The 22,795-nt window shown below is 38.6% G+C and overlaps 1 protein-coding gene across 2 annotated transcripts; it reads left to right on the top strand.

The window, feature by feature from the left end:
• Window positions 1-219: 219 nt before the first annotated feature.
• On the top strand, window positions 220-22,763 carry LOC147140800 (integrin alpha-6-like). Of its 2 annotated transcripts, XM_086042659.1 has the most exons (26): window positions 221-511; window positions 6,956-7,077; window positions 7,156-7,235; window positions 7,848-8,109; window positions 8,235-8,366; window positions 9,767-9,980; window positions 10,081-10,274; window positions 10,639-10,736; window positions 10,827-10,954; window positions 11,021-11,110; window positions 12,215-12,276; window positions 12,357-12,526; window positions 13,624-13,764; window positions 14,966-15,081; window positions 15,168-15,324; window positions 15,408-15,485; window positions 15,962-16,041; window positions 17,523-17,600; window positions 17,725-17,827; window positions 17,912-18,082; window positions 19,082-19,177; window positions 19,421-19,531; window positions 20,419-20,517; window positions 20,609-20,734; window positions 20,828-20,936; window positions 22,156-22,301. In XM_086042659.1, the coding sequence occupies exons 1-25, from the start codon at window positions 330-332 to the stop codon at window positions 20,894-20,896; spliced, it is 3,159 nt and encodes a 1,052-aa protein (XP_085898785.1). In that variant the 5' UTR covers window positions 221-329; the 3' UTR covers window positions 20,897-20,936; window positions 22,156-22,301. The 2 variants fall into 2 exon arrangements, with proteins under 2 accessions (XP_085898784.1, XP_085898785.1); XM_086042658.1 differs by lacking the exon at window positions 20,828-20,936 and having other exon boundaries at window positions 220-511; window positions 22,156-22,763.
• The last annotated feature ends 32 nt before the right edge of the window (window positions 22,764-22,795 follow it).

The raw sequence follows: 22,795 nt of genomic DNA, 5'->3' as shown, positions 1-22,795 counted from the left end.
TCTACCTTTACCACCTCAGGTTCACACGTATGCGAACTGTGGGATTTTTATTATCAGGCCACTTGTTGCAAACATACTGATGGCATTCATATTGCCGATTAAAATGCACGTGAAACTAATTTGGGATTCCAGGCTGCGTGGGATGATCGTGGGTTTATTGTGTGTGCGTGCGCGTGCGTTTGTGAGTGTCAGTGTAGTCGAGGGAGGGGCAACCCAAAATGAAAAGTGGAAACCGCGAGCCTTTCGTTACATTCTCTCAGTGTCACTGCGCTCCTGCAACAAGGATTCACCTTTTTTCGCAACTTTTCCAGAGAGTCCGCACGGGTGTCATGGAGGGGCAAACGTCAGGTGTACTGAGGCTGCTGTTCGCCTTCCTGCTGGGATGCGGACGACTGTCTTCAGCCTTCAACCTGGACACCGAGGACGTCGTGCGCAAAAACGGAGATCCAAAAAGCCTCTTCGGCTTCTCCATGGCCATGCACAGGCAGCTTGAACCAGTGGATAAAAGAATGTGAGAGCAACTTTTAATATACACTTTTCTTCTCACATTGTGTGTCATCATTTTGGGCTAATAAGTATCAACTTCTTTTCTATACTACTGCGTCTGCACTTTTCAACCTTTGTTAATGTTTAAAAAGTTAACTTATCTGTTAAAAGTTTAATAATTAGTGAGCCTTTGAGCTCGATTTGAGCGTTTTCCAGCGCGCTCACGTTGCGCCACAGGTGATAGCTACACAACATTTTGTGGTTGACTTCAGTTTACACTAGCAGGGTTTTAACCATGGGCGGTAAAAGTACACAAACTCTGAGTAGAAGTACAGATACTTGTATGAGAAAGGCTCCTTGATATAACTAAGAACTCCTTCTGAATTTGCCTTAAATAGGTAACATGACATCTAAATGGAATAAAAGGTGGAGAATGTCTTGCTTCTTCGTTAATGATAACTTGGTTCACATTCCTCCATGTCTGTTTTCAGAGAGGGAGTAAAAACAAAGAGTCATAAGAAAAATAACAACTCCAGATACCGTACTATAGTATAGTAAAACGTAGTCAGAAGAATAAATACATGTAAAGTGAGGTTAAAACATACCTTTAAGATTAAAACCATATTATAACAGTGGTTCCATCATATGTGCATACATAAACTAGATTTATCAAATTATTACAAAAAAACATAAATAAAAAAAAACACCAAATGTGTGGATGTTTGAAAACTCGCAAAATTGCTGTCAACATTTGCACTGTAATGACAACGATTCATGTTATGGAAGAATTTTACACTGTACTGATGGAATGTGAATCGAGTGGCTGTACTGTATAAAGTTGCTTTTTAGCTTTTTCTCTGCTACATTGTGTTATTCCTCTCTCGCAAGGCAATGTTGTACTTTGAATCCCATCTGAAAATGCTTGAGCACAAAAACAACACAAAACAAGATATGGTTAAAACAAACAAATTCAAACGTTTTACACGCACTCACCACCTCATAAGAACCTAAGATCTTCAAGTCCCATCATGATGACCAATATCAAAATACAGTGGCGCAATAGGCGGAACTGTTCATCCAAAAGCAAGACAGAGGTTTAATTCCTTAAAAGTATCCTTAAAATTATTCTAAAACACTGTAACATTGTGTAAACTTTGAACATTAACTCTAATCTTAACACTCGGAGTACAAGAGAACTCATTTTGACTGTTTTCAAACTTTGATGTGTTATTACTCTGCGTATATAGATACAAGATGCACCTGGCCTGTTGACTTTTCCCAATTCTGTATATCGTCGCTGTCATGTGAAAAACATTTATCTCCATTTTTTTTCATTTCCTTATTTTACCTGAATTGTGTTTCCGTGTTACAGACATCGCATTAAAGTGAAAATTAAAAAAAGTTTCCATAATTGGAGATAAGTGTTTTTCACAGGACAGCGATGATATATTTCATTACTATGGCGTAATTTTATGGTATGAAAATAGACACAAGTCAAGTCATTCCTTCAACTACGGCGGCCCAGTCAATGTGATGGTTCTACTTGCATTGAGGAACGCTGCTGGTCACCATGATCGATAAAAAAATAAAATAATAAAATCTTATAGAATAGAGGAGACGTTACATCTGCTTCAAAATATTGACGAGTCTGAGGATAAATTGCTTGTCTGACACACAGCCAGTCAGATTAAAAATAGGTCCCCCTGCGCCGGTCAAGGAACCGTGTCTGGTGTAGTATAAAAGGCTGTTAGATGTGACAGTCATGACGTTGTGGCTAGTGCATACCAGACAGTCGAAATAAAGAAAATAATGAGCTTATGTGGTGCTTGTTGACATAATTCACCCATGGAAAAAAAGGGTGCGATTGGGACGGAGTTGTTTTTTTTGTGCCGTACTAGGATATGCCCTCTTCTTCGAAGTGAAATGTAGTAAAGTGCAGTTTGTGACACTCTTCTCCTTTCTAAATACTACATTAATAATATTAATAAAGATTTTTACCAGTGTTCCTAAAACTTTCCTGAGCCAAGGGACATATTTTCCATACATAAAAGTGAATACAGAGATCAATTGTGTGCCTCTGTGCCACCTAGTGGAAGAGCATTTAACTGTTCTGTCCTGTCCCTATATGTCACTGGCACAGATAGATGAACAACGAAACTACATTATTTGTAGTAAATAAATACTTTTGGACCAAGTCATGGTGCACAAATGTATCATGGCACATGAGTTGGGAATCACTGATCTAGAGAACCCTGTTTTAAGTCTCAATGGCATAATATCCAATTTGACTCCTTCTATTAGTTGAATACCAATGCTGTCAAGCTCAGTAGATCTTGAGCCACATATGAATGTGGAGCATCAGATTCCAAACTTGGATATGTGTGTGCATGTGTGCACAAGATACAAGCTAGTTTGTTTTGCAAGATCTTCACAGAGCACTAACAGAGTTGGAATGAGTTCTTTTCAAAGGCGAATATGTGAGTTTTATGTGAGATTTACAATAACATATGGTGAAATCTGTGTGTGTGTGTGTGTGTGTGTGGGGGGGGGGGGGGGGTGCCCATATGTGTCCCCCAACTCCTTTACACTTTTTGTCCCAATCTTCTCCCAGCCACGTGTGCAGCAAGTATTTCCTCATATCTTATTCAGTTCTTCATGCCCTACAGCGATATGTTGTGCATGTACTTGCAGGTGAGGGCAGGAGGAGCTGTTACGGTCGTGTGCGTGTAAGCGTGTGTGTTTGGGTGTGTTTGCGTGTGCTATCACGTGCAGACTGAGATGTCTGTTAGTGAAAGTGAGGGTGTGAAAGCTCGACTAAAGTTTGACCAAGGCATGCTTGTACATTTTATATGAAAGAGTGTGGGAGTGTTCACTCTATATATGGACACTTTATTAGGTACACTTGCGCAATCTAAACATCTACTAACTCCCAGGTATGTGCTGATTTAGCAATGTTTATTGCTGCTGTTCGTTTGCAGTGTGGAACCTCCCTGAGTGGTGTTCTATTATTTTGACCCTCTCAAGACTCATGTAGCTTCATAAAGTAACCTGTCAACACTACTCCCAATAGTATATAGAGGTGGGCAGAATAGCCAAACACTATACAGTATTAATCGACATGACTGAAGTAAAAGTTATTTTTTTCCTTTTTACTTGACCAGTAAGACTGACTACTGAGTGAAAAAAGCACTCAATTACTAAGTAACTGGTAAGTTACCACTGATTTATTTTTTTAAATTTAGACCATGAACGTCAAAATTGATATAAAAAAAAGTAATCAATAATAATCAATTTAATCTTTATAAGATAGCATACATTAAAGTAAATAACAAGAAATGGTCCTAAATTAACTTTTTATTTTTAATTTTAAATTTTTTACATTCGTGAAACAGCATGATAACCTAACCAGGCAGACATTACATAGAAACCCCCATGTTTTCTCAAGTTCAACCACGTGCAAACACGATCTCAGATGTTTATTTTTACTTCACTTCTGATTTTTTAAAAATTCATTTGTACAAGGTATAGGTCACATTAATGGTTGAAAAAGGTTTTGAAATGATTTATCTTGGTCTTATGTTTCAAAAAAAAAATGTTATTGGAATAAGGGTGTGTAGACCTTTATACCCACTGTACACTGTATTTATTTATTCATGCCCTACACTCATTCTTCTCATTCTCATTACATGCTATACAAAATCTGTTTTTGGATATATTCTTTTTTTAGTAAGCCTATACTGTAAAGTTCCCCAAAATATTTTTTCCTATTCTTTTCTATTCTATTCTATTCTATTAGAAACACTTCAATAGGGTGCAATGCCTTGCCACACCAATGCAAACTACAACACCAATAATAAACATACACATCCTGGGCACAATGTCCTGGGCACCTCTCTGACTGGCAATCAAAATGGATTATTATTTCACATTTTATTATCATTATACAATGTGTGTTGGTTGTCATTATATTATTTAAGTATGCCTACTGTTGTGGTATGCAGTGAGGTTCTGGGGCCTTGGTATTTGCTACATAACAAGGAGGAGTGTCAGGTTTTTGTTCTCTGGAGTTTCTCCTGCCTCAGGTTGTGTAAGATTATCCAACATCAAATATCTTTAAAAAACTGTTGAAGCGGAACATCAATAATTTATTCATCTGGGCAGCAAATAGAAGAAATTTTGAACAGCTTTGGGATGGGCTCCTGGCAGACATTTTGTGGAAAAATAGAGGTTGGGCAGCAAATGATTGTACTGGCCGCTCTATCTCCTTTCTCTCTCTTGGATTCTCTCCCTCTCTCTGTGATAGGGCGCCACCAGATGTTGCCAGGCAACAGACTGCGGCCCAGGAAGCACTGCCGTGTAAAAAAAAAAAAAAGGAAGACAAAAAAATAAAAAAATAAATTACACCTCTCTCAGTGGGATGCCTCTGTTATGGTCACTCTGTTGCTCTGTCCCTGGTGTCCCAGTGATTCTGCACTATGGTATGTGTATGTGTGTGTGGGCGTGTGCGGGTGTGTTTGTGTGTAAAGTATAACACATCAGCGCGCACGCACACACTGTCTCTGTTTTTCTTTGTTCTTCCTGTGTGTAGACTAAGACAACGTAATTCGGCTTCCTCCTCTGCTGCTCAATGATAAGATTAACAGCTGGGTCGCTGTCAGTGAAGCGGCAGGTCACCCATGAGCACATCATGTCAGCACTATGCTCCATCCATTCAATTTTTATCCCACTTATCCTCATTTGGACCACGGGTGAGCTGGAGCATTTCCCAGCTGACTTTGTGGACTGGGTGGCAGGGTACACCCTGGACTGGTCACCAGTTAATTGCAAAACACATATTGCCAAATTACCATTCACACTCATATTCGCTATCCATAGAGAGTTTAGAGTCTTCATCGGAATTAACATGCATGTTTTTGGAATGTGGGAGGATCAGAAAACCCACGCAAGACGTGAACTCAACTCACTTTATTACAAGTAGTGGTTTGACAGAAAATGATTTTTTTTCTCCCCAAAAACTTAACACATGTAGACTGATAAAATAACATTACACACATGCATATCTTTTAATCCTCTGTAAAGAATAGCATATTACTCCAGCTTCCTGAGACTTTTCTGTATTATACGTCCCTCTGGTGGCCAATGTGCACAGCAAAAGGAACAGCACAATGTCCACTGAATTGAAAGAACATATGTGGCAAAAACTTAATTAAAAAAATACTCTATTCAATTTTGTCAACTTAAAAAAAAACACATCACACAACATACACATTAGCAGTGTGTATGGAAAAAAAATGACTTTAGTTCACTATGAGTCTTATTTCAAGACAATTTGGATTCTATGCTTTTATCTTTGATGGGAACAGTGTATGGAAGGCTGATTTCTGTTCCTCCAGAATTGAATCAGGTCTGAGTTTGAGAGCCCGGTCCTCTACTGACTTCAACATCAATGACATTTGATGTCCCAGGTGTTTTTTTTCTTTTCTTTTTTTTTTTTTTTTTTGTCCATTTATGGACACATATTCCCACAGACACAACAGCTTGTAGAACGTCTTGCATTAGTTGTCATTTTTGCCGCAAGCTGACATTTTTTCTAGCGTGCAAACATTTTATGTGGTCAAAGACAGTGGGACTTTCCTCGCTTTGAATTGAAATGAGAGAAGGAAGCTGTTGTGTCACGTGTATTTGTTAATATTAAAGCCAAGGTGCTACTGATAAATGAACTGATGGCTTCCCAGAGCAAAGAGAGGATTTTAGAGGATTAGTATTCAAAGCATTCATAAAAGTCACAAAATTGTGTTCTAGATTTCTTTTCATATAGAAATAATATAACTAAATGCATAAAAAGCTCAAGGTCTATTCTTGTTACTTTGAATTATACTCAATAAAAACACACACTGTTAGTGTATATGTGAAGGTGCTGCTGTACCAAAAATTAGCCATCCTTCCCAGAACTTAGTAAGGTTACATGCAGTATGTTTGTTATATAAATCCAATCCAATCCTCTTTGCTGCAACTCATCATTTAAATGACTTTGATCAAGTTTGATAGTTTAGTGCTTCTCTTTCATCAATGTGGGAGTGGCATTTCGTTAAAGAGTATAATGTATCTTGCCTGGCCGAGATCTCAGCCACCAGTGACAGCGGATATTTGTCGATGCGTCACAAAAGCATCCATTCAAAAGATGACATCCTTGTTTTTTAGTGACACTCTCCCAGCTCAAAGTCAAACGACTTGTGGCATTTGCTTCGAATCCTCGACCCACAAAGGCACCCTGTGTGCGGCGAGTAATAGAAGGCATCTTTGAATTGGTTGCTGTGTTAAACACTGGAATGTGTGCTAATGCAACGCACAACAGGAATAGCTAATAGAGTGAAGATGACAGTTTAAGCTTCTTAAACTGCACAGTGTACAATTGATGGAGCCACAGATGGTGTTTTTCCTAATATATTCTTTCTTGTGTCTGTTCCAGGCTACTGGTTGGGGCCCCAAGAGCCAAAGGATATAGCGGTCAAACAGTGACGGGGGGACTCTACAGCTGTGACATGAGCTCACCCTCTACAGGCTGTGTGCGAGTTCCTTTTGATGAGGATGGTGAGATTATTACCGAGTGTGACTGTACCTCTAGACTTTTTAAGTAATTTCACATGAATTGCTTTGTAAACTGTGCAGAGGACACCACCAGAGAAAGCAAAGAGAACCAGTGGATGGGAGTGACAGTCAACAGTCAGGGGCCAGGAGGCAACATTGTGGTAAGCCAACCAAACCTTGGGATGAGTTCATTCCACTGCTAGAATTGTAAGGAGTTCAAAGAGTGACTGTACTGTACATTATTGTATTCTGGTCAAGATCAATAATCGAAAATACATGGTTTACAATTGTCCCATGGTGGATCACTTCAACATACTTCCATGACACAAATTACTATACTAATAAGTACTTTTTCACACAGAATACTCCCCGCCCCCCCTTAATTAATACAATTTAAAAACATAACATTTTATGTCTTGGGTTATCTTTGTGTGGTTGTTTGATGATCTTCAATATTAAAGTGGGGAAACTATGGCACTGTATGGTAATGTCTGTGTTAGATACATGCATGTGTCTTTAAGAGGCGGGACCTGCTAGGGTGGCATGTGACTCGTATGCTGTGGCTGACAGCAACTCATGTGTGAATGTGTATTACTGTTCTCCCGATGTTCAATAGATGAATGAAAAGTGCATCAGAACCTGTGCTCTCCTTTCCCACATGTGAGGGCATTACAATAACTGTAAAAACCCATAAAAAAGCTAATATAGCAGGGGCGCAAATAAGGAGTCACAATACTGTACATAAATTGTGTTTCTCCCCCCCCGGCATATAGACCTGTGCCCATCGATACCAGCGCAGGAGCAATGTGGGGACCGACATCGAATCCCGGGACATCATTGGCCGCTGCTACGTGTTGAATCAGAATTTGCAAATCGACCCGTTAGCTAGGGATACTGGAGGACACTGGCATTTCTGTGACAGCAGGCCGAGAGGCCACGAGATGTTCGGCTCCTGCCAGCAGGGCCTCTCAGCCACCTTTGATAAGGATTACCATTACCTCATCTTTGGGGCTCCTGGAGCTTACAACTGGAAAGGTGAGCGACATTCCATGGTTGAAATTTCTGAGTGATACTCTTTCGGTGTGTAAGAAACATTAGTTTGATCAGTTTCGGAATTTCTTTTAACTGTAGCGCTGCTCCCTCCTCATCTTTTCGTCTAGGTGTGGTCCGCGTGGAGCAAAAGAATGATACGCTCCTGGACCTGGACATTTTTGACGATGGGCCTTTTGAGGCAGGGGATGAAAAGGAGAAGAACCCCAATCTTGTCCCTGCCCCTGCCAGCAGCTACCTCGGTGAAGCACTCTCTCGTCACGGCCGCTCTGTGTGCAAAACCCACACGTTGTCACAAATTTATAGAGGTGGCAAAAGTACTTATATGCTGTACTTAAGTAAAAGTAAATAAAGATTTACTTAACAAAGAAGGCAAATTAACTTTTACTGTCAATTATATACAGTGCAATAGCATTTTTGATTACTTGGCACAATGGAAAAAATAACTCCATACAAAATACTTTTCTTCTTATAGTAACTTCAGTGCTTGTACTGTGAAGAAGCAAGGAGTAGAAAGTACATATCTGCCTAGAAATGTAGGGCGTAAAAATAAAAAGTCATTATAAAAGTAAACTCTAAAGTAAATTACAGATAGCTGAAAAATCTTACTAATTAAGGTAAACTAACAGTAAAAGGACTATCAGGAAAATAAATACTCAAAGTACAGATACCATAAAAATCTACGTAAGTACAGTAAAAGTAAAAAAATCATCCAAAAAAAAAACTATTCAAGTAAATTACATCTCACCTTAAAACCCACTTAAGTACAGTAAAGTAAAAATAAAATGTCATCAAAAAATGAATACGCAATAAAGAACAGATACCTGCAGAATATACTTAAGTAATGTAAAGTAAAAGTAATCAGTAAAATGAATACTCTATTAAAGTACTGATACTTGAAAAATCTTCTCAAGTGTAATAAAGTCAAAGTAAAAAGTCATCCGAAAAATAAATACTCAAGTACAGTACAGGTACTGGAAATATTTACTTAAGTACAGTAAGGTAAAAAAATAAAGTCACCATAAAAACAAATCTTCAAATAAAGTACAGATACCTGAAAAATCGACTTAAGTGCAGTTAAATAAAAGTAAAAAGTCATTCAAAAAATAATTACTCAAGTAAAGTACATATGCCTGACAAATCTACTTAAAGCGGAAGTCAACCCATATTCAAGAATATGTTCCCAGCTGGCCCACTAGTTGAAACATTGCATTCTGATTAATTTTGCATTTGTGGAATATAAGTTAAGCAGCAAAATGCACTCATTTTTAGCCATCTCCGGGGGCGGCCATTTTGTCTTCTGTCGACTGAAAATGACATCACAACTGCTCACAACGACCAATCATGGCTGACCTGTTTTCTGAATCTGAGCCGTCCCCAGAGATGGCTAAAAACGAGTGCATTTTGCTGCTTAACTTATATTCCACAAACGCCAAATTAATCAAAACGTCGTGTTTCAACTAGTGGGCCTGCTGGGAACATATTCTTGAAAAAAATATGTTTGGGTTGACTTCCGCTTTAAGTACAGTAATGTAAACGTACACCTGAGAAATCCACTCTGGTACAGTAATGAAGAACAAAATATGTACAGAGTTTCTTCCCACCACTGCATGTTTGTTAATCCTTTGTCTCCTGGTTACAGGTTTCTCTCTGGACTCGAGCAAAAGTCTCACCAAGAAAGGCCAGCTGACGGTTGTGGCGGGCGCTCCCAGGGCCTATCACAGTGGCGCGGTGGTGCTGCTCAAGAAAGGCCCGGATATAAGCAACATCTTGCTGGAAGAGTACACGCTGAAAGGGGAGGGGCTGGCCTCATCTTTCGGTTATGACCTGGCCGTGCTGGATCTCAATGGAGATGGGTGAGTGAAAGCGGAAGTGCAGAACCTTTTTTTTGCAGTGTGAAAAGTTTTTGAAGGTGGATAGTATAGTATGCTAGTTGCTAATGGTGTTTTTTGATAGCTGGGAGGACATCGTGGTGGGAGCACCTCAGTACTTTGAGAAGGATGGTGAAATTGGAGGTGCCGTGTACGCCTACGTAAACAAAGCTGGAAAATGGGACATGGTCAACCCCAAGAGAATTGACGGACCGATGGACTCCATGTTTGGCCTGGCTGTGGAAAATCTGGGAGACATCAACCAGGATGGTTACCATGGTGAGGCTTCTGTTCCATTAATTTGGGGAAAGAGAAATTCTGTTGCAGGGTTATAAAACCTGAAAAAAAAATCAGATGCAACCAATCATACCCCGCCTCGAAAATGTACATGAAATATGTGAATACATATTTTTTCCACTATTCAACTGAGGATAGGTTCCACAGAAAAAAGTAATAATCAGTGAATTTGTGAAGATTGAACCACAAACTGCAGGGCTTTCTGTAATCAAAACAATATGCCCAATTGCAGTTAGAATTATGAGGGAGACCTTTTTATGATAAATTAGCCCTTGTAAGGGGGCCCTGGGCCCCCCAAAATGGAGAACCCCTCCCTTAAAATGCTGATTCTTTTTCACTATAATAGATTTTGCAGTGGGAGCCCCTTACGATGATGACGATTCAGGAAATGTCTACATCTACCATGGATCAAACACGGGACTCCTATCCGGCAAAGCAGCACAGGTGCACAAAGAAAACCTGGTGACCCAGCCTAATGCTGAGAAAATGTTGCATAACACTTTTGAACAAATGCTCGCAACACTTTTGCTGTAGATTTTGTCTGGCAAGCCTGCAGGAGTGACGATGTTTGGCTACTCTTTAGCGGGTAACATGGATCTGGACAAGAACTCCTACCCTGACCTGGCTGTTGGATCCCTCTCCGACGCTGTTTTTGTGTACAGGTGCGTGCTCTGCTCAGTTTTGCATCTCACCTCCTGCCTATAGAGAAGCTCATCCTGTCTTTTCAGAGCCCGTCCAGTCATCGCCATCAAGAAGGAAGTCAATTTCATACCAAAGGAGATCGATCTGACTAAGAAGAATTGTGGGAATAAGTTCTGGTACGTGGGCAAGCATCAATAACAAGAGCATAATCTTCAACTGTAACAAAAGAGCTGTAGTTTGGTTCAAAACCAATTTCAAAAACTTCAGAGATAATGAACCCCGTGCATATCGTTGCTGTTGAGCAGAATCCTCGTATCTCCAAAATGACTACTTTTCAGAAAAAAAAACCCATCTTGCTTGAGTTACCAAACACTGCATCATTCAAGTTGGTATTACACCTTACATTGCTATCATAAACCGTTGTCCACCGACATCATCAGAATATCACAAAAATCATGTTAAATCGCTAGTTTAATACCCTAAAAAAAAAGTTATTACATCATCACTGATTAAATTGGTAAGACATGGTAGCATCAGTAATGAAAAAAAAAAAGAAATCAAATGATGCGCAGACTAAAGCGCCTAACCCACTGAGTGGCGAACATTTGCGAGGGTTTACGAAGGTGGCAAATGTTGCGTTCTCGTCAGGGTTCGTTCAAGGTCGCACACGTTCACCAAACGGTCGCCAGACGTTTGTCAGGCGTTCGCCTGTACTTTTCTTGTCGCAAGGGAATTGTGTTAAAAAATTCCTTAAAGCGGAAGTCAACCCAAACATATTTTTTTCAAGAATATGTTCTATCCAAGCCCACTAGTTGAAACACAGCATTCTGATTGATTTTGCATTTGTGGATTGTAAAATAAGCAGCAAAATGCACCTGTTTTTAGCCATCTCTGGGGGCGGCCATTTTGTCTTCTGTCGACTGAAAATGACATCACAACTGCTCACAACGACCAGAGATGGCTAAAAACAAGTGCATTTTGCTACTTAACTTATATTCCACAAACGCAATATTTATCAGAATGCCCTGTTTCAACTAGTGAGCTCGGATAGAACATATTCTTGAAAAAATTATGTTTGCGTTGACTTCCCTTTTAAGACACGAAAAACCCACTAAAAACTTCGGCTAACTTCAGTCCCCCACCTTGGCCAAAACTCCTCCACAAAGTTTACTAGTCACTAATTTTCACGTAATGTGTCTTTCTGACTTACTGTAGTAATGTCAATGAAATCATAAGTTGAGGTGCTTGTTGGATCATTTCTGATTGTGTTCCTCCCTCAGCATGAACATTCAAGCTTGCTTCACCTACACTGCCAACCCTAAAAGCTACTCCCCTCGACTGAGTAAGATCAATCAGCTTTCCCTTTAAGAAACACTTTTCCTCTTTTTGTCCACCAAACCTGACTTTTACATCCCCTTCTAGCTGTTGCATACACCCTGTCGGTCGACTCTGACCAAAGAAAGAAGAATCTAATCCCCAGGGCCTCCTTCACTCAGCAGTCGGCCTCTGACAGCGAATATGAATCCAAAGGGACCATCGTCTTGGACAGCAAAGGAAGGAAGCACTGCATCACACGCCAGCTGGCCATACAGGTAACCTAATTACCTAAACCTAAAGTAACCTAAATTGGATAAAATAGGTAACCCAGCGCTGGGTCCAAAAGGGACTGAGCCAATGCTGGGTTACTGAAACCTAGCACATTGGGTGGAGGATTTGACCCAGCACATTGAGTCAAGATTTTGATACAAGATGCAAAAACTACCTAAGATGATGAGTTAAAGCTACCAAGAACTGGGGAACTAGGTTGTCAGTATAGCTGTGGTTAAAAATATGACTATTTTTATTATCAAAGAATAAACCATTTTTAAAAGTCAGGGGTCACCACAATTAGTCACAATAACACTCTAAAAACAGTTGGTTTAAAAACAACACAATTTTGGGCCAAAAATTGACCCATCCATGATTTGAGTCAATTTGACCCAACTTTCTGGGTTTTCTGCAAAACCAACCCAAAAAAGTGGGCTGTTTTGTACATAACAACGCAGGGTTGGCCAAATTGACCCAATTAGTGGCTCGGTCCATTTTTGACCCAAAGTTATGTTTTTTTTTAACTCAACTGTTTTTAGAGTGTATGTTTGGCACAGTTTTGACACTAGAGACCTAGGATCCTATCTGGATCTCATTGTTTGCTCTGACTTGAATTTGAACCCCAATCACTGTGCGCAGAAGCAGTGGCGTAACTCAGTGAACCATCTAACCACCACTCATGTCTTCCAAGAATGTTAAATGGCAACCAGTTATTTAGATCTGCAGGCTGCCTAAATCCAATCTTCAACTCAATCTGATGGGTCAAATAGTAAATAAATAAATAAATGAATAAAGAAAGAAAGAAAGAAAGAAAGAAAGAAAGAAAGAAAGAAAGAAAGACAGGAAGGAAAGAAAGAAAGAAAGAAAGAAAGAAAGACAGGAAGGAAAGAAAGAAAGACAGGAAGGAAAGAAAGAAAGAAAGAAAGAAAGAAAGAAAGAAAGAAAGAAAGAAAGAAAGAAAGAAAGAAATAACCCAGCCTTGGGTAAAGGTAACCCAATCTGCTCAAAATCCACAGCTACCAGCAAGGGGGCTAGAAAAACAATCCATCACTTTTTGTGTGTATACAATGTTGTGTGAGAATAATCCCACGTAATCCTACAGGACAATATTCGTGACAAACTTCGAGGGGTGCCCATCGACGTGGACGTGGAGATCCAGAACAACAAACGCAAACGTAGACAGAGCTCCTCTGAAGTGCCTCCCGTCCTCGATGCTAAAGACACAGAAATAACTCGTGGAGAGGTATACAAGATGTGTCTTTGCTTCTTTGTGTCCTTTTTATTTGACTGATCTTTAGTCAGTGGTGGACTCTCAGAAGAACTGAGCTACATTTACCACGTAAATTTTAACATTTGTTCAGTGAAGTTGTATTAACTTATTCCCACCAGTCTATTATTTTCCTTTCGTCGAATTTCTCTTGACTTTACATGTATGTGGATCTTGGATTTTTTTTTTTTTGTCCTGGCAAATTTTAGCCTCTAAGAGGTGCCATGTGAATCTAATTTGCCCTATTTACCACACTATATACAGGGAATAGCGACTGGGCCGGCCCGCAAATAGAAAAAAAAAACCTGTCTAATTGACACCCATTATGATCGCATTGAAAAAACAAAACAAAATATTTGTAACCCCAAAAATTCTTGAGGAATTGGGATTACTGTTTCCCATGAAAAACAGTGATTGGCTTTTGCCCCCAAAAATAATAGCAAATAATAACTACAAAATAATTTTAAAAACTGTTGAAAAGCAAATAGGTGAATCTGTGGGGATCCGCTGTATATTAGCAATGGGATTGTTTCTTTAAACAATCGTCCTGACAGAATGTTATATTGCCAATCCCCTCCGCCTCACGTCACGTGTGAGTTAAAGAGAAGTCAACCAATTTTTTATTTTTAAAATTTTCTTTTACAAGAATATGTTCTTGTGCAGGCCCACATGTTGAAATATGGCTTTCTGATTAATTTCGCGTTTGTGGAATATAAGTTAAGCAGTAAAATCCACCCATTTTAGTCCATCTCAGGGGGCGGCCATTTTGCCACTTGTTGCTGACTGAAAATGACAACACATTTACTCTGGGGTCCGATATCGACCAATCATGGCTCAGCTTCAGAAAACAGGTGAGCCGTGATTGGTCGTTACCTCAGCCCCGGGTAGTTATGATGTCATTTTCAGTTTCATCAAAACGCCTTGTTTCAATTCGTGGGCCTGCTGGGAACATATTCTTGAAAAAAAATATGTTAGGGTTGATTTCCGCTTTAAGTAAACTAACTCTCCTCCTTATACCTAAAAGGAGCACACAACATACAGTACTAATTTGTGGCCACAAAATAGTTGATATGACTCTGTTTATTTTAGGATGGTATTCAGCTATAAAGACATTCTGAAAAGTGTGTCATGTATGTAACATCATTACAGCTCTGTATATGTGTTCATATCTTGGTAGGTTCAATTTCTTAAAGAGGGTTGCGGCAGTGACAATATTTGCCGCAGTAACTTAAAGGTGGCGCATCGCTATGGCTACAGGAGTACTGATGACGACACCTTCACACCGGTACCATTGTAAGAAGAAAAAAACAACAAAAACCCCATCTTTGTTTTTACTGCGCTTCTCCATATTTTTAACATGGCTTCGTCTTTATGTTAAGGGAGAACGGTGTGCCGGTGATCTCGCTTAGCAAGCAGAAGGACATCGCCTTGGAGGTCAAGGTGACCAACCAGAATGGCGATGATGCCCACGAGGCGTCAGTGGTCGCTTCCTTCCCACGTGCCCTCACATACTCGGCTTTCCGCGGCCCACCCAATGTACGCTTTTTTTTTCACCCCCTCCACTCACACACAAATTCACATACTCATAGCATGATGTGATCGAAAGAGTCTTTTTCCAGGTCGTAAGTTGCACGGCCAATAAGAACGGCTCTCAGGCGACCTGTGAACTTGGAAACCCCTTCAAACGGGACTCTGAGGTGAGTGATAAGTGCATGACTTCTCCGTCAACTCTCCCTGGGCTCATCTCTCCTCTAGTGGGATATGAAAGAATCAGTGCCGAAGTATAGTTCCGTTGGATTTAACTTTGAAGTTCAATGCATTTGCATCTAGTCTTAACAAATGGTTTATTGTCAAACATTTCTTTCAAAAAAATTTATTTAAATGTAATTGTTATACAATGCAATTTTAATTGAATCATTTAGGTTAAAGATGTCCTTTATTTAAAGCCAGTGTTAATTTCTCCAGTCAGTATCTTGCTTTGTGTAGAGATGTTCAAGTTGTTGATTGTGGCTAGTTGCTATGGTAGTCTGAAAAGTTGCTAAATCTTGCAATAAAGTGCTAGAATGGATTGTGTGAAGCAACTTTCAGCATTCTTTCGTCAAACAACTGTAGCCTATGTGGCTTTGTGTGCGTGTGTGTGTGTGTGTGTGTGTGTGTGTGTGGGCGTTTGTAGACAACCTTCTACCTTATTCTGGGAACAGCAGCCATCTCGCTAAACACCACAGAATTAGAGATTGATCTTCAACCTGCAACGTAAGTTGACCTTACCACATTTGGTACACTTTAATATTTATAGTTGATTTACCAGCATGTTCATTTCAGCATTGGGACAAAATTGTATCTGCTTCAATTTTGATTTCTATATTTTCCTCAAATGTTTGATGAAACTAGCTCGCCTTGATGGAACACTCCAATTGTGTACACTTTAGGAATGTCTGATATAAATACAAATATAAGGCAAGGGTGGGCAAACCTTTTGTGCCCAAGGGCCACTTTTCATTTTTAAAACCAGACAGACGGGTCAGGAAAAACATGTAAAATAATTCATTTTAGTTATAAATTAATAATTCAGTCCAAATTTTTAGAATTACATCGTTAATATATATTATATTGTAATCAATAAACCAACAATTAAAAAATAAGGATAATTTCTTTGTAGAACAGTTTATGTTAATAATATTATTTTTCGTCATTTTATATTCAGCCTTGGTTTCATTTGACCAAAACACATTCTCCAACATATTTATGAGATTTTGTTAATATCTCATGAAACTAAGAGTGAGCATTTGGCCATAATACCAAAAGATATGTTTGCCACAAACACTACTCTGCTCATCACCAAAAGAGCACCAAACCTACAGTCAAGCATGGCGATGACAACATTATGAACAGGAGCTGAACATTATGAACAGGAGCTGTTTTTCCTCACTTGGAACTGGGGCCTTCGACAAGGTGGAGGGAATTATGAACCGTTCCAAATAGTCGTCAATTTTAGCTTCTTCAGACTTCTGCTAGCAACTAAATGTCAGGAAGATCGTACTAGAACATCTGGACTTTATTGGGGGTTAATCAGAGAGGCACTTTAAAAACTGGCGGGTGTGTGTTGACTCTTGTTTAACATGAGTTTGAATGTGATTGGATAATTCTGAACACAGCCACACATATCCCAGTTATAAGAGGGTGAGCAGTGTGCACACTTGTGCAACCACATTGCTTCTCTCATTCAATTTTACTTCCCCTCTTGAAAATATTTGTACAATAGTAATTAAATTTAACAGGTCATAGGTCACACAACTGGTGGATTTTTTTTTAAATTAATTCATCACAAAACCTGGCATTTCAACAGGGGTGTGTAGACTTTTTATTTCCACTGTAGAGGATGTCCAGTGGGATACATTGTGCTTGAGTCATTTGAAATTCTGCCTTTACAAAATGCAAAATAGTCATTTTGTGTCATTTGTTTTCAATTTTACAATATGTTTATTCTCGAGCTTGTCGTTTGCATACCTATTGCATAGCGCACAGCGATTTGTATTTTACATCGATGGCCTAGATGTTGCTTATCATACAAATATTGACTACAGTTATGACTTTACTAATGTGCAGGTGTAGGTTAGTGGTTTCCACGCAATCGTAAACCCATGACAGTCTGCATCTGATTGTGCAAGTGTACCTGATATTTCGTGCTGTTATACTCTATCATAATGGAGAGTGCTGTTTTTGATCCTATGCAGAACCAGCGAGCAGGCGACACTTGCCGCTGTTAAAGCCAAGGCGAATGTGGCCTACACGTTGCAGCTGACTATATCAGGGTAACAAATTGTAGTGCATGCTCACATCTATGTATACATACAGTATATATTTTTTCCCCATAAAAAAACATACACCTGCACAGAATCGAAGGCAAACTCTGTGTGTGTATTTCTCTTTTCCCAGGCAAGCTCAACCCTCACAGCTGCAATTCTCAGGAAAGATCAAGGATCAGAATGCCATGAAGGTGGAAAGTGACATCGGAAGTCCCCTCAAGCATCAGATCAGAGTGAGTACAGAAGGAATTTTGCCATCCTTGAAGACTTCTGCTCGTCTTCCTCGGCTATGGTTCGTATATTATCGTGTATTTCAGATCGTCAACACTGGAAGGCGCTTGACGGATTTGGGCACTGCCACCTTGCACATTGACTGGCCCAAGACCACGGACCAGAACAAGTGGCTGCTCTACTTGATGAAGGTCACCGCCACAGGCGTGAACCACATCGAGTGCACTCCTAAGTCGGAGATCAATCCTCTCAAAAAGGTCAGTGAGGAGAAAATGTGATGTGACTTGAGATGGCACTATAAAAAATAAAAAACATGTACTAAATTCAGCAGTGCTAGCCAGATTTTCCGGTAATAGATATTGTAGAACTTTCTGTACGGTGAACACATTGAATTATTTCCCGCACAGTAATCCTCTTCCTATTTGAGTTCTTTTTGCAACCTCCCTCTATTTAAAGTTTTTGTTCTCATTCTACAATGCTCCAAGATGCCACTTGATGGTGCCGTAGCCCTTTCTAAATCGGAATTGGTTTCTAGGATCTATGTTGAAGTGATACATCACAACTCAGAGACAAGCTTGGTATGTTGGGGAGGAGTTTAGCTTGGGTTAGTGAAAGTTATGGGGAGTCTTCCTAAATGTTCCTGAAATGAATTGAATCTGATATTCAAGTGTTTGGGATTATAGTTTGTGGTATATTTACAATTACAACTATTAATATAGGCAATTGTGAATATTTTATGGGGGTTCCCGTTTTTTTTTTTTCTCTCTTTGTGGTAGGAATCTGTATTACTTTACCGTATTACTGTTCTAAACACTATATGAATATCATTCAAGTATCGGTTTTGCTTTGAAATTACATTGTCACTGCAATACAAATAGTATGTATTTTGATGCCGTGCAATATAAAAACAGTCTGGAATATAAATTACTACATTTTTGTGGATACTATATAAGTGTTGTTTGTGTTGTATTCAACTTACTAAATAGCTTACATGGAATTCCCATACACAGTAATGTGCTGCGGGAAATTATCCAATTTTACTTAATTGGTCAGATAACTTGTTTCCTACAAATAATGTATCTTTGTTTATCAATCTACGCCAGTAATGTACATGCAGTGACAGGCAGAAGAATTAAATGCATTTTTATTTGGTGTTTTTCGGTGAGATTTTTCCGATATAAAATATGAACCTAAGCTCAATGAAGTTTGAGAAACAATGATGTTATCATGCTTGTCTTTTTGTATGTTTTTTAAAGGAAGTCTCTAGGATGAAAAGGGCCTCAGAAAAGACCAAGGAAGGTGACCAAGGAATTATTTCACGTTTGGTGGACAAGAAGAATTCTAAAATTCTGGTAAAAACCAAAATAAACGTTACCACTAGCTTTGTTTTAATCCTCCTTTTCACAGCAGTCATTTGGACACAGCAAAACAGTTGACTACAGTATAGCAGGACCGTTATAGCAGAATTTTGGTATAATGTTAATTTCTAATAACGAGTACTAGAAACAACAAATCTAACGGTTGCTAACGATAAATCTTTTGCCAGTACTATATTGCATTTAACTGAATTTAGTTTGTTGGCTCTCTGGTTTCAGTCATGTGACAACGGGGCCAAGTGTGTGAGGATCAAGTGTCCTCTGCGAGGCTTGGACAGTAACGCAGTCATCACCCTTCACTCCCGCCTCTGGAACAGCACATTGTTGGCGGTAACAGCACTCAAACACAACACTGACAAATTCACTCATAGCGACTTTGAGTATCTAGAAAAGAGCTGGATAAATAAACTGTATGATGATGATAATGATGATTATTATTGTTTTTATTTTTAATTTTTTTTTTTTTAAATGAAGGTAACATTAAATTAATCAGAAAAGCGCCACAGACATTGTTAATGTGCGGGGAAAAAAATCTTTCAAAAATCAGCACATTACAAAGTGACCTAAAAACCTTAGAACGGTGGTGCATATAGATTTTTTTTTTGTGGACAATTTCACTTGAGGAGGGATCAAGTACCCATCTTTCCACATTCAGGTTAAACCTAAAATACTTTTTTTTTTAAAAACTTAATGGTTAATGGCTATCTACTTATTACATCCGATCTATCCATCAAGTTGGAAGCAATTTTATAATATATATTTTGTTTGATGAACAATACATTTGAAAATGTATTCCAGCAAAGCCACATTTCAATGCTATTCTGTATTCTGTTTTTATGTACAGTTTACACTACGGTAATATTTGTACAATGAGTGTAAATCGAGTGGTATAAATAATATAGCCCAATAGTTTATAGTATGTATTTTAACATGCATAACATTGATAATTCGATCATCACCTAAATGACATTTCTGTCAGGAACAATTCCTTGATGACAGGCTGCATTCACTCAAAACATATTACTTTATACATATCGTCTCTGTCCTTTTCAAAACACATGTCCAATTGTGGAATTTTTAATTTCTACATTAATGGGATATCTGTAACGTGGAAACCCCATTCACATAAAAACAAAAAAGAAATCGACATGAGTGTTTTTCATAGGAAAGCGATGATATTTACATTATTTTGTCATCACTGTTGCTTTCCTAAACAGGATTACAAAAAGCTGCATCATGTGGAGGTGATTGTCAAGGCGGTTCTGCATGTTGAAAGTACAAGAAAAAACATGGTACTGGAGAATACTGAGACCCAGGTACACAAAGACACACACACACACGCATCCTAAATGTGACTCAGTCAAGTTAATAAGCTTACCGGTAATTATTATTTTTTTCCCCTTCCAGATGAGACTGACTGCCTTCCCTGAGAGGCGTGAGGCCCTAACTGGAGGAAACCCATGGTGGATCATTGTCTTGTCTGTTCTGCTGGCCCTACTCTTACTGGCACTGTTAGCTTTCCTTCTGTGGAAGGTAGGGAACACGCACACCCGTACCCTCACACATCCATGTATAGTTCAACATAAGGTGATGATGAAAATTATCTAACAACTTGCCTCTCCTCAGTGTGGACTCTGTCGAGTCTTTGGGAAAAAGAACAAAGAGGACCCGTCAGAAAAACAGAGGCTTGCGTAAAAAAAACAAAAACAAAAAAAAACCTGAAAGAAAGCAAAAAGTGAGGCTAATTTTAATTAGACTACCATTACTGAATGAAATGTGCATATTTCTCTGTTGCTTTCTGTTACTTGGATTTGGGCTTTCCTCACTCAATTACATGAATGCTATTATTGCAGGAGTTGAATGATTTATTTATTTTTTTGTCTCATGTGATTGTCATTGGAATTAACATACAGTGGTACCTTGACTTAACAGTGCCTCAACTTTCCGGGCATTTGATTTTTTGTTTTGTTTTGTTTTGCGTTGCAAAATGATTTTATTTTACATAAGTCAATGTTTTAAATGTATTTCACCAAATAATTGGTTAATTAGAATTCAATACTGAATAATCCAATTAAACAGAATTCTATTGTCAAAATAAACTTTTATATCCGTTTTTTTTTTTCAAAATTGATTTTCATGCATCTCTAAATATGAGGTTTTTTTTGTAAATATAAAAATAAAATAAAAACATTAGTAAAATTACACCTAAATTTAACATTTATCTTTTTAAAAAATGAAAGTGTTTGTTAATTGACTAGAATTAAATGAATCATAAATAATGCATTTTCAAAATTAATTTAATTTAAAAAAACGGCTTTGCACAACTTTACTGTTTTTTAAATTTTGTATTTTTCTTCTTATCTGACCAGGCCCATCTGTCTACTTTAAAATTCCAAAGTTTCTCCACCTGAGCTTTTTATTATGTTTATTTGTAAGACCATCCAAAGGCAATAACATAATTTCTAAACTGCAGACCTTTTGTCCATGAAAATCTGAAGTTGCTGAAAGTGAGGAAAGTATGGCAAAATTTTTTTAAGATTAAGTATGATGAAAGTGAAAAAATAAAAAGTAATTTCATTTCTCCGCGTTCCATTTTATTACATTATTGCGATGTTTTTACACAGCACAGTACTGTACAGTGCTGTTTTTGTTATTGAAATCACGTTACAAAAAATGTTTTTTTGTGCGGCTGAAATGGTATTCCCATTGATTTTAGTGGGGAAAATCGATTTGAGATATCTAGTCAGAAGTCAAGGTACGACTGTGCATGCATGGCCTTGGGGAGGTGCCGCTTAACAAGCAATGACATATTTAAACATTCAATAAGCTGTTTAGCTTGAGCCTTCTGCATCTCTCTCATTTGCTTTTCTTTGGTCACTGTTGCACTTACAGCCACTTAACACATTCATCCTTTCCTTCTTCACACTGACACCGTGTCATTTTGTTTTATGCAGTGTGGCTTCTTCAAACGGGCCAAATACGAAGACAAGGTTCCCAGTTACAACGCAGTTCGGATCAAACGAGAGGACAGAGACGTGAATGCGGATTGGCAAAACCTAGAAAAGAAATCCTGGGTGACAACCTGGCATGACAACAAACATTATTCTTAACCCTGAATCACATCCTGGTGGAATGTAAATATCAAGACAAGATATTCATTTGTACATTTTTTCCCGCCAAACTTTCCGCTTCAGGGGCTGATTTTCAGTCTTAAATGCAAGTAGAGACATTGAAACAGAGTTGTACAGTAGATGGTCCTGAACTATTTTGGAGCTTGTTTTGTATGGTTTTTTTGTGTTCTCAAGTAAGTGTGAGGTGGGACGGAGTGTGGTTTTATAGGTATATTTTTTAATTTTGCATTTTTGTATTTATTCACTCAAGGGGTACTTTCTGTTACACACTATACAGACCAAAGAGTCATGTAATGCTAACGTGTGACTTTTTAATTGTTCGCAACAATGCATCTGCCTTAATTAGCACATTGTGGATTGACTGCAGTGTATAAAAGCAAAGCGGGAATTGGCAAATTAAAATTCAGAGAATAAATTAAAGCTGACATATTCATGTGTGCATGTGTGTGTACCCATTTTAAAA

The sequence above is a fragment of the Filicampus tigris genome, chromosome 10 (genome assembly GCF_054856515.1).
Source record: "Filicampus tigris isolate MCC_2025a chromosome 10, RoL_Ftig_1.0, whole genome shotgun sequence".
In the NCBI taxonomy this organism is placed as follows: domain Eukaryota; kingdom Metazoa; phylum Chordata; class Actinopteri; order Syngnathiformes; family Syngnathidae; genus Filicampus; species Filicampus tigris.
Note: the sequence above shows the minus strand (reverse complement) of the source record. Positions and strands in the feature narration are given on the sequence as shown.